General features: G+C 36.7%; 1 protein-coding gene across 9 annotated transcripts in view; it reads right to left on the minus strand.

Annotated features, from left to right (window-relative positions):
- Window positions 1-1,588: 1,588 nt before the first annotated feature.
- EVI5 (ecotropic viral integration site 5) overlaps window positions 1,589-12,580 on the minus strand; it is an 85,097-nt gene continuing 74,105 nt past the window's right edge. For 7 of the 9 annotated variants that reach the window (XM_074906567.1, XM_074906570.1, XM_074906569.1 and 4 more), the window contains one exon: window positions 1,589-2,737. In XM_074906567.1, coding sequence (XP_074762668.1) covers window positions 2,432-2,737 — 306 coding nt within the window. In that variant the 3' untranslated portion in view covers window positions 1,589-2,431. Of the gene's footprint in view, window positions 2,738-7,940; window positions 8,127-12,580 lie in introns of those variants that run through there. The other 2 variants (XR_012633682.1, XM_074906571.1) reach the window with 2 other exon arrangements.

The raw sequence follows: 12,580 nt of genomic DNA on the forward strand, positions 1-12,580 counted from the left end.
CTGTGCATAACTAAGTCTTCTGAAACTACAGCATGTCCAGTGATTCATCTTAATCACTAGAAATGATACAGTTTAGCTAGGTAAGGGCTTTTGCTTTTCCCTTGATATTTTTATTTATGCTGTTATTCAGTGTCAGTATTTATTCTATTAGTACACTTTTAAACCACAAAAGTTCAGGAAATAACCCTTGCCAACTAATCTCATTTGCTATCACTTGAACAGTAAGGCAGTTATTGCAAAATCATAACACTTCACTGTTCAAACAGACAGGATTTTTATGGCTCTCCAACTGAATTTTGCTCCTGCTACAGAACATTACCTTTAAGGGAGACTTGCAGCTGGTACTGATGACAGGCAACAAGACATTTGTCACCTATTCTCTCAGGCAACAATTGTCCAGGTGCAAACGTAAGTTACCAGATGCTCATTGGAAGGAAAAAAGGCAACTGTTACTTGTTAGCGAACGAAAGTGCTCATGATTTGTTTTTGCATACACGGAATTTCCAACAGGGATCAGAATCAGCCAGCTAATCCACTTTAGAGATGGCAACATCCAACAGCTATCCTGGGAACTATGTATTCACCTGCAGGATGTGGGGAAATTTTGGAGAAATACTGAAGCAAGTTAGGAGCTGCAGAAATCTGTAACTTGAAATCTGTCACCCACCTACTTTAAGATTTAAATTAGATTGCACCTGGGCAGATAATACTGTCGGGACACCCAGAATGCACTCCTTCCATGCAGCCTTCCCTATCATTCTTTGAACATCTGTTTTCTCCTCAGTTGTGCTGTGTCCTTCTGAGGACACATTCAAAATAAAAGCAAAGGAAATGCCTAACAGGACTAGCAGACGCTTTCAGCAGTATGTTTCCACCCTTTTGCATTTTTAAATAACTACACTGTTTCTCAAGAGTAGCAAGATGGTTAACATACATGCTGACTCTCAATACCAACTCATGCATGGCTTTTTTTTTTATTAATAGAACAGTTACAAACATTGCTAGAAAAGAAGTCTTAAGGATTATTTATGTAAAATGGCAATAATAGCTGCTGTTAAGAATATTGTTGACCAGAATGTGTCTGAGAGAGCAAGTAAGTGTTCACATGACAATAGTAGAATATCTTATTCTGTTCAAGAAATGACAAGGGTCATTGTACTGGATCTCAATTTTCAGGAAAATGTGAAAAAGAATGCTTAGCTCAGCTCTTACTGCTTTGGTTAGTCACAGCTACTTGGTGACAGGACCAATAGCTTACTGCTTAGACAGCTCTGCAATATAAAACTCTAAGAAGACTGAACTTAGACATTTTTACTGCACTGACCATGCCTTGATTAGAACTAATGCTAAGACATGAATAGTTTTTCACCTTATTTGAACTGCCACTCTAATCTAGAACCAGCAAACAACTATGCAGTAACCAGGAACTGTAGCTTAGAAGTGACTAAACAGTAAATGCTGCAACCTTGTTAAATCATGAAAAATTTATTTTCATTACGTATATATGAAGGTAAAAGATTTCAGTCAATAGTGTTTTGAACAAGCATTTCTGACATGAACCTGTTAGTGTAGCTAGGCTGAAACTTAATGCAAAGTTAGTGTTTTGCCTTTATTTAGTAATTCATTTCTAGTGTGTATATACAGAATTCATTTTCCTGTTAGAATACCAGAGACAGTAATATCGCAACATTTACATTCCTCATATAAAATGGTGTAATGTACATTTTCAGCTTGGTGTAGATATATAAATATGTACAAAATAAACATTATTGTAATTAATATATTTAGACCAGGTATTATTTAGCAACATCAAAAGCAGATGCACGTAGATTTTAAGTGAAAATGGTGAAAAACACCTTTATGACATTAGTGACCATTATTTGCGTATATGTAGTATAGATAAAGGCTCTTCTTTCAAGCCTTCTGTGGGCATCCAATAACTTTAGTAAAAACAAAAGTAATCGAGACGCATAAGATAATTATGTATATATATATGTGTCATGATCAGATGGTTTACTAAGGTCCATCTTGATCACAAATGGTTAACAATGTAAAACATACACATTTGTTCAGAGCATAAAATATTGCACAAGAGCAATTTCTTTTGAGGAAAATAATTCCTGTGTTTGTGAACAGCAAAAATGGTTCTTAGGCATTAAAGAAATGACATATTTGCAGTTTCTAAACCAAGGAACATTCAGTAATACTGTCAGAACTGTCATCCATCAACTTCTTCCCACCCTGTTTTATGGCAATGGTATGTCACTAGCAAGATTTGGCAAAGAGAGAAGGCAGACAGACAGTACATGTATTTATCACAGGCCAGACCAGATCCAATAGTTGTCTAAACCAATTGCTGGATAGTTTCATTTATCTGACAATTTGACCCTTAAAGAAATACGAAAGGCTTCAATGCCAGTCACAGTGATAATCACACAGTAGTTGAGTAAGATTCCATTCTTCTCTGCTTGGAAACCATCTTGTTTGAATTCCCGGTCTGAAGGGCACTTTCCTCAGTATCACTGTCACTGCTGTCTACAACTGTGTGATCCAAAACCATCTGCCCAGTCCTCCTGTGTAGATGAAAGTTCACCCCACTCTCCTGTATGGAGTTAGTTATAAAATCTTCATCAGAAGAATGAAATGATTCATCATCTCCTGTGAAATGGTTGACAATGTGAATCCCATCAAAAGTGGGTTGGTCTGAGAAGTCTCTCTGGCCTTTCAGACATTTGATCTGTTAGAAAAAGCAGAAGTTAACAGTTAATCAGAGCTGAAGAGTACAGCAGTAAACCAAACACATTTCCAATAAATGTCTCATTGAACTTCACTGGATTAAATTAAATTTAAATAGGTGTAGAAGTAGCACATTTCATGATCACTTTGAAACTCAGCTAGAATCAGCACAAAGTGACTTCTCACTTATGGCCACCCAAGCAGAGACCTTGAAAGAATATCTTAAATAGTACTTGGAATTTTCCAAAATTCTCCTTTCATGCCTGAAGTATTTCAGTTTCAAGGCTTAATAATTGAGGTACCTATAACCACTAATGACAGATTCCTCCAGGCTGTTTATTGCATCTGTAATATTCCCATAAGGATGGTTTATAATTAAGTTTTCTAGAGTGGCCTATTTGTTTTGACAGCACTTTTGGCCTTCACATCTTACTTTTACAGCTCCATTCTCTCCCTTATCACCTAACTTCTCATTTGAGAAGAGCCCTCCCCCAGTCTCAAAGAGCAGGGTCCCAAGTGAATATTGCCAGTTTCACACAGACACAAAAGAAACCCCAGAGAGTATGTTTAGTTCTGTCTACACTGCAAGATTGAGTGCCTTTTAATTATCTAGTTCAGACCCAATGAGATTTCAGATCAAGAACTGTGAGAGAAACTCCTCTTTGTACAACGTAAATAGATTGTAGTTTCAATTTGAAGCGAACATCAAACAAGACAAAATGATGTCATTTTTGATGTCAAAATTTGTCAACAAACAAAAAAATGTCAGACCATGGACAGATACAATACGATAACATTTTAATTCAGAATGCACCGTGGAGTGATAAACTATTACAACCATGCATTCAAGCTATTCAAAAATAAAACCTAAAGCTCTGAAGCCTGGCAAGACCCGTTAATTTAGTGAAAATAACTGCAACTCATAGAAGACATTCCTGAGGTGGGTTTTTTTTTTTTTTTTTAGAATTTCATGTTTGTTAGCTTTTAGTAGCAACTACTTCAAGGTCAGTTTGACAGTCTAAGGGTATTATGATAAAAAATCCTAAGGATGCAGAAAAACATTAAAAATGCATTACAGAGACTTCCTAATGTCACTCTGGAAGCTTAAAATGGAAGATGTACCAAGTGCTATTTTGTAAAGGACTTTTCACAGTAACGGAGACCTGGAAAATAGAGAGAAGACAAAGCCTGAAGAGCTTCTTTACACAAATCTATTTGACTTTTCAGAAATCAGAAGCAATATTCACTTCAATAAATAAAAAGTCAATGTAGGTCTTTGCTCTTGACACCAATAGATGATTTTACCTGTCCATTTGGGGAAGAACGAATCTCTGTACTTACCATGGGCTTGTGCAAAAGAATAAAAAGGGGTTGAAAAAAGATCACAGGGGTCATGCTAGAAGCCATCAAGTTGGATGTTAACAGCATGTAAAAGTTCCAGCTTTTAACGTATATCAAAACATCCCTGTTAGGATTATGGGTATATGCTGTAGATCTATACCTTGGTTGTAACTACACATACTAATGTTAGATTTTTGCATTATCTTCACATACACATAGGCTGCAGTCGTTTCATGAGGCAAGCAAAACCAAGTTCCACACTTACACACCATAATTCATGATGTAAGCAAAACCAGTTTATACCAAATATTAGATACTGGACATGTATCTGGAATAAATACTTTTTACTATCATATAACTAGATTCAGAAAGCCCGATACAGAGATTCTTGTGTTATTTAGAAATACTACCCCTAAAAATATCCTGCAATATGATCAGATTAGCTGCCACATGAAGTTTCCAAAACAGCTATCAATTTTAGTCACTAAGAAAATAAAACAGAGAAAAACAAAATGAAAACCAACAATTTCTCTCCACCCTCACCACAGGAAAAAAAGCTTCACTGTACAACTGACTACAAATTTCATATTAAAGAAATTATATGCTTTTAGGTCTGCACAGCTAAGCCATTGGTTCACCTAACCTTATAAAGCTGATGCTCGATGTTAGTTGTTTTGAACATTCAGAAAGGCAAGCCAATGACCTCAACTGTTTTCCTGAAGACTTTAACACAATACCTTTAGATGAGTGTATTTGGGTAACATGACAAAATCATGGCTTCACGGTTTTAGGCAGTAGCCTTTCCAATCACCAAATGAGAGTCCGTGGAAAATGCTGTTGGTGAAAAAAACAATGAATAGACACAGCTTTTGCCAATTCCTAAAGTGAGTCTGGGAAAACACCATGGTGTTATCTTCTGTTACTGTAATGAAAGGATGCACAATCTGTGATCTTCCAGAAACACTTCTTTTGACCTGCAGCCTTACACTTGCCTGTCCTTTGTCTCAAGTACTCCTCACATCCAAAAGGAACCAGACTGCTAGAAAGAAACATGAATGTACTGTAGAGAATATATGCGACAAGTCTGTTGATGGTCACATAGTTCTGTAACTGCTCTGTGTACTAGAAAAATGGCCATCTCAGCCAGAAGCACAGACACTGTAGCATAGAATTGCTCGTATTACAGGGATCGACAGGCTGGGTAGCAGCACTGCTGAAGAAGACAGGGCAGTCCCAACACGCAGGAGGCTAAACATAAAGCAGGAGCGTCCCTGAGCAGTGATGAAGACTAACAGTATACTAGGCTGTATTGGCAAGGGCACAGCCAGTACATCGTGGGATGGAGAGCTTATGCCTTAAAATAAGAGAACTCGTTCTTTACTGAAATGCATGGTGGGAGGAGACACTGATCACAGCACACAACACAAGGCTGTGTTTGAATATGAAGGGAAGATAATTGTTACAAGGCTAGTTAAAGATTAGAACAGAACAGAATCAGAATTGCTCAGAAACTGTGGATTCTCCATCCTCAGTGGATTTCAACACCCAGCTGACAAAGCCCTAAGCAACCTGCTTTGAATTCAGTGTTGATCCTGTTTTGAGCATGCAGTTGGACTGGAGGCCTTCCATGGTCCCTTCCAGTCAGTAAGGATTCCAGTTCAGTGAGAGACGTATTACTGTTCTTATGGCAGCCATTTTGAGTTTGAGAAATGAAAGTACCTGCCAATTTCTTAAAAATGCTGTCATTTGAATCCAAATGCCTTTACATTAAATGTCAGTACATTATCACAAAACTTAGTCTTCAACAGAATCTTACTTTTATTTTACAATTAGGAATCTGTCACTTAATCTTGAGAATAGTTAAAACAGGTTGTTTTTCAACTAATGGTAGAATGTGAGTTGCATCTTAATTGGTTTTTAAGCATGAACATTGATGAAAGTAACTAATCTTCAAGAAGTATTGAACAGAAGAGGCTGGGAACAGTTGTGCACTATTTCCAGTTCTGTGTGGTTTCAGAGTTGAAGATACCTCAAGCTAATATTTGTTTAGGAGCATTTCTGAAGGAACCTACTTATCTGTAATTTGTGTTGCAGCAGAAAGGCTTTGTAAGGCTTCTCAAAGCATTTGGAACAACTTGTAGACAGCATGTGCTCCAATGCCATTAGATATTAGTGGCTAATGCCAGCCTCAGGCTCTAAAATAGAGGTTTCTTAAAATGAAGAGTTTTGTACGTAACTTCACAGTCTAGCAAGTGAGGCTCTGCACTTCTAATAGAAAAAGCAGTATCTTTTTTCAGGATAGCAACATAAGAAGTTTCTTACTGGCTCAGGGCAATGGTCCATTCACCTAATACTTTGTCTCCAACAGTGACAATAGGACTTCCATGTTGTTTTGTTTTTAAGGGAAAGCATGTGAATATGACCGATTTTTGCAGTCCATTCCCTTCATATTCCTAACCCCCTGCTCACTTGTCCAGAAGCTGCTGCAGCAGATACAAGAATGCATCTCTTCCTAGCTGGTTCAGCATCCATTTATAGACCAGTTGTTCATGACTGATGATTTTTTTTATTTGCTGTCTACCTCCAGAACTTCCTGTAGCAGGAAGTTCCAGAAATTCCTTTATTTGTTTTAAACTAATCTCCTACTTGTTTCAGGAATTGCCCCCAAATTCTAGTCATGCAAGAATTAGTGGTGAAAACAGTTCTGCAGTCATGATTCCAAAACTTAGATCCTAATGCCTCCCTCAGTCTTCTGTCCAAGACAGATGAGTCCCAAGACTTTTTATCTTCTCACAAACAGGTAGTGGTCAAGACCACTGATCATTTTAGTTGCCCTTTAACTTCCCTACAAACCTTCTTTAAGCTCTCTACATCCATCCTGAGTTGTAGAGACCAGCACCGCACCAAGGTTTTGTAGTGGCAATATAAAACTCTTTGTGTTAATATGCCTCCTATTGATGCCCAACATTGTCTCATCTGTTTTGGCTGCTGTGACACACTTAAGCCAATGATGTCAGAGGACTCTCAGTGACAACTTGAAAATCTTTCCTACTTTGTAACTACCAATTCTGAGTTTGCCATCATGTAGGTATGGCTTAGATTTTGCAATTGATGAATTACCTTATTCACATTGAAGCTCATCCGTCACTTTTAAGAGATTTCTTGAGATTCTTGCTGTCAGTGTTTTATTTGAACATGCAAAAAGAGCTTAAAGTAGGAAGTAAAGCATTATTAATGCCAAGATCTTGTCATTCATGTAGCAAGCATATTAAGATAATGGGAAATCCAACTAAGGGCCAGGGGGAGGCCATGGACCCAACCCAAATATTCTCCCCCTCAACCCTACTTCTACTCTATCGTTATCATTCCACCTGAAGGAAAAATAACAGCCCTTTTTCTTGCAGCCATGTTGAGTAGAGTATGGGCTTACACTCCAGGGTCTGTCACTTCTGTTCTCTTTTGAGAAGAGCCAATATCGGTTAAAGCCTTTCAGTTCTGGGTCTGGCCCTCCTCCATGCGAAGGGACCTAGACCTCTGTTACCCCAACAAGTGCTATTCAAATGAACCTTGGCTATTTCATACTACTTCATTTTGGCAAGAATCTCAAATCTGATCATATCTGTAAGAAAAACAGGTCTGGTAAACTCAGATGTTTTTCTTTCAATTCTCAAATCCAGGCTGTATTGTCTAGATGACTGTAGCTTTACCCCAGTTTTCACTACAGCACATCCATGGGGTCTTTAGGACATTTCAAAGTGTTATTAACATTATGTGACCTAAATGTATGTCATCGTTACCCCTTCAAAAGCCAGCTGAATCAAGCACAGAATCTTAATAATAATTTTTGCATTTATATACCTTCTTGTGCCTAAAGAATTCATCATTTTAAAGACAAACTGTATGTCCTACTGGTCAACATCTGAAAAGGCTTTAATTGTACATACTCTGAACAGGTAACAGTGTACTTTCACAAATTCAGAAGAGCTGAGAAAAGGCTAACAATCAGATCCATGAACCTCAGAATAAACTTTCTTCTTACCTGATGCTGACTGCCTCATCAAGCCAGGCATGAAGGAGAGACAGTAAAAAGAAATTTAGAAGTTTTAGTACAATTCAAAAGTACCTGCATGTTAAATCCTAGAATAGTTTGAAGGGTGCTAGTCAGTTGCAAACACGTTAGATTTCTAAGCCCCTTTTATTTTTTCATCAGTGAACATACATCAAATTTTGAAGTGGGACTTCATGAAAGAGTTCTACTTAAGCTTTGGGAGACATTTTTATGTTGTAACCTGTGAGGGTTTTTTTAAAAGCTATGAATTCAGTGGTGAAAAGAAGTCACACTAAAATGTTAGTTTGCTTCCTTTAAAAGGCTTCAGTGACTAATTCTTGGAATTTACTCAGTTCTGAAGTAGCAAGGAAAAGTTTTAGCAAAGCTTGCCAATAAATAGTCAATCTACTCACAGTAGGATAAGCAAGCAATACACAAATGAGATAAAAGTTTGATAAAAATATGGTAACTGCCTTGGGTGAATGAAATTGATTTGGGCAGAGGGCGGTATGTTAATTTTTTATTTAAAGAATAAAGATACTAAATTCTCAGTGCTTTTACTTACAGCAAGAGGAATCTAAAAATCAAAGTTCCCTATTTGTCTCCACCTCAGTAACATTAGGAAGTCTTAGCAAGATTTCCTGCTTAAAAATCAAACATGATTCTAAAGAAAAATAGAATATTGCTGAAATTATGATCTAACCATGTTTATCTGAAGAGAAACAAGCCATAAGCATTTTCAAATACCCGTCCTGTACTTCAGAAAAAAACATTGTCAACTTGGCAACATGAAAAGAGCAATTCAGAAATAAAAATCTAATGACAGGCCAATTAAAAATATGTTATGATCTATTAAATTATAATCGCATTTGACATGAATAAAAGCAATTTAATTGGAGTTCTTAAAAATTCCTGAGACTAATGGTCCACAGCAGCTAATGGGATCCCTTATCATACTCAACAGCTGAGTGCTATTTACAGCTGACCCTCTCCCATTGTGACAAGATCACTCCAGCTTAAGGCATACACTAGTACGCTATCACTTCTTTAAAAAAGCTCCTAGTAACTTCTTTTGGAAAAATTGTTATCTCAGAAAATGAAGTAGTTGCAGTATCTCAGACAGAATTAATGGAAAATACATTGTCATTTGGGAGACAAATACCAGTCCACACAAATACTATTTCCAGTGGGTACCTACAATGCCAAAGCATTTCTGCACACGCACACAAAAAGAATGAACAGTGTTAAGGCTGCAGGTCTTTTCATGCTACTTTTTTGCTTCCACAAACACAAGCAACTCCTTAGATATCTTAAGCTCTTTGAAGCCCATTTTTAAATATACGGTTGTACTTCCACAGTGAGCCACATTCATACTGAAACCATCGCAACATGAACACTGCACAAATGGAGACATCATGAGCTAAATGAATAGTTGCAGAAACTAATATTAGCAATCCATCATCTAAAACAATTCTTAATGGCTGTACAGCTACAATGCAAATGGTGTTTCTAAAGCTCCCCAACAGAATCAGCTTCCTTATATGAAAGGGACTGCTAGGCATGCATTGTGACAGAACTGTATCAGAGCATTTTAATGAAAGCCACTGCTTACTGATCTTTGAAAACTCTGAGATTTAAAAAGTGCTTAAGTATGGTTTAATATATCGTGCAATAAAGAAAAAGTTTAATGCAAAACCAAACCAACTTTAAGACATTCTTCATTTTCCTAAAGCATGAGACAGTTTTTACCAAAATACGTGGATTATATGCAAAAGACAGAGGATAGTCTTTTGCGAGCTTCCTGACAACTTGTGTAACTCAAGATTACAAATAAAATGTATAAAATAAGTCAACAACACATATTGCATTAATCTGACAACTTACTTTGTTTAGAAACAGTGACACATTCTCTAACAAATTTAAATACAAATTTGAAAAGGTATGTTACATTAGAAATGTGTTATTGTTGTAACTGTTTTAGGACAAAGCTCAGAGTTGTGGCTTTTATTTCAGTGTCAGTGAATTTCCTGTTTCACTTCAGTTAACATTGAAAGTTTTTTTCTAAAGTCATAGATATAAATGCAGCCATAATTAGGATTACTAACTTGTAAATAGCAGCCATGAGCAATGGTAACAATGGTCATTCTTGGAAATTACTGATGATTCAAGACGCCCAAAGCGATCAGACCAAACAGATGCTGAATCCAGGAACTCCCATGTACTCTTCTTGCTCCCATTACCTGATCACTGTTGTCTCTCCTGAGGAAGAGACCCTAATATCATGGACTCACTGTTTGAAAGATAACAGCTGGGAAGGACTGTATAGGATTCTCTTCCCCGAAATCCATATGAAAAGCTTCAGAGATGGCCACCCCCACATCTCTTACCGAAGCCATTTTGGATTCTCCAATACCACAATCTACCTCTGGAGATTTAAAAACTGATTTAGAATACATTCTGTAGACCTCAAAAGATATGCAAGGAATATGTTAAAAAAAAAGGGAAAGAAAAGAAAAATCACAGTGAACCATCTTTTCCTTTCACTGTGAGGCAGACATGGAAGAGATCTGCAACAATCAGAGATATCCTTAGTAGAGAAATTTAGGAAGTAAGTTAAATCTTCATTTATTGCTTTCACACAGTTGTCTTTTTTCAATTATTATTATTTTAAAATATTAAGAGTAAAACTCTTCGAGAACAACTTTGAGTCTTCTCAGATTTCCTAAAGATGCTCTGCTTCATCTTAAGATCTAACTAATTTTGAAATGGATACAGTAGACAATTATATTCTCAAATACAAAGTGTTATTATGCCATCCTCTTTATAGCTCCTTTCCCTGAGATTGAATTTTGTGTCAAAATTCAAAAAATCCCAGCAAATTAGTTACATTTTGTTGAAATCAAGTTGTTCAACACATTCTAATAGGTTGTTGAAGAGTCATGGAGGTAAGAAGGAAGTGAATGCATTTAAAAATTAATTTTAAAAAATCTGGAAAACTATTTCAGGGAAGTTTTGCTACAACACTAACATGGACAGAAATACTTTTTCCCCTTGTAGTTCACCTAAACTACAAACAGTAATGTTAGTCTGAAGTGTTTGGGGTGGGGGTCTGACATAAATTTAGGCTTTAGCGGATTGGAATCACCATTACATATCATTATGATTTGTCTTGGCTTTTGCTTCCCCCCACCCCCAAAAGTGATGTTTAAGGCAGTACTCAAGATTCTAACCAGTCTAATTTAACAAATTAGATTAGTTAAGCAAAGTCAAGCAAACAGATTGCTGTTTAAAAACAATCCAGTGTATTAGGTACTGTGACTTAAGAAAGCAGGAAATGTCTTGATCATGCTTACAAATAACGTGCAGTGAAAGCATTTTGAAGTTTGTTTGCAAAATTGCTTCCTTTGCTTAACAGTTAATACATCACTATGTAACATTTCATTTATCCTAGAGGCTTAAGACATAGTTTTTTGTCTTTGATATCCTTTAAATGTTGAAATTAACTTCCTCATCTAAAAATTTTCACCCAGCAGGAGTTTTAATCCAATAAAGAAAATGCCATTGTTTGGGGAGTCTAGCAATGACCTCTGAAATGAAGTTGTTAGGCAGTTCCTGTAGGATCCCTGTAGGAAGAGCCAAGCTACACTCTAGCATACTCAAGACTGGGATCCACGTTAGCACATTTGGCCATTTATTTGGGACTGAGTTTAGCATGGCTAAAGCGGGAAACTTGCACAATCAACAACAAACCCTGAGAAGAGTTAATCATTCTAGAATAGTGCAATTTTAGTCGTTTCTATAAAATAGTATTTCTAAAGAATATAAACTATAAAGAAAATGACCTCTGCTTTGTATGGATGAGTTCAGAGCTGTATTCGCTTCTTGCTAACACTGCTTCATCTGCTTCCCGAACAATTTTATAATGCTCATACCAAGATAAAAATCAGTTGACAAAAATTCTTAGAGGACTTGGAATATTTGGCTCCTTGTTTTGAAGTGTCATAAAATGAATCTTAAGAGAAAAGTTCATTTGATTTGTTAGGTTTTTTAGGATAAGCAGGAAGAAGCAGATAGAGAAAATTAATTTTGTATTATTTTTAGTATGGCAGAAGGGTTCAAAGGAGGCTGATTTGCACCATAACTTAGTGGTAGGAAGATTGCACCTGTTCATACCTAGTTATCTCCAGGGTCTCAGTGCAGATTAAGAAGTTCAGGCACATATCTCAGAACAGTACAACTGTTTCTGGAGTTCATAATTTGAATTCAATCTAATATAGTTGCAGTATGATCTATCCACTTGTTAGAGCAATTGCAGCAAAACACCTTGACAACAGAAGCTGATCAGAAGTCTGAGCAAATATTAAACTCCAGGCTTGATAAGCCTACCAGAACAGCAGTGAATGACAGTATTATATACCCAAACTGACCTAGACTGCTTTTTGCAGTTGTCCCAAT

This window comes from Athene noctua, chromosome 5 (assembly GCF_965140245.1).
Source record: "Athene noctua chromosome 5, bAthNoc1.hap1.1, whole genome shotgun sequence".
Classification (NCBI taxonomy): domain Eukaryota; kingdom Metazoa; phylum Chordata; class Aves; order Strigiformes; family Strigidae; genus Athene; species Athene noctua.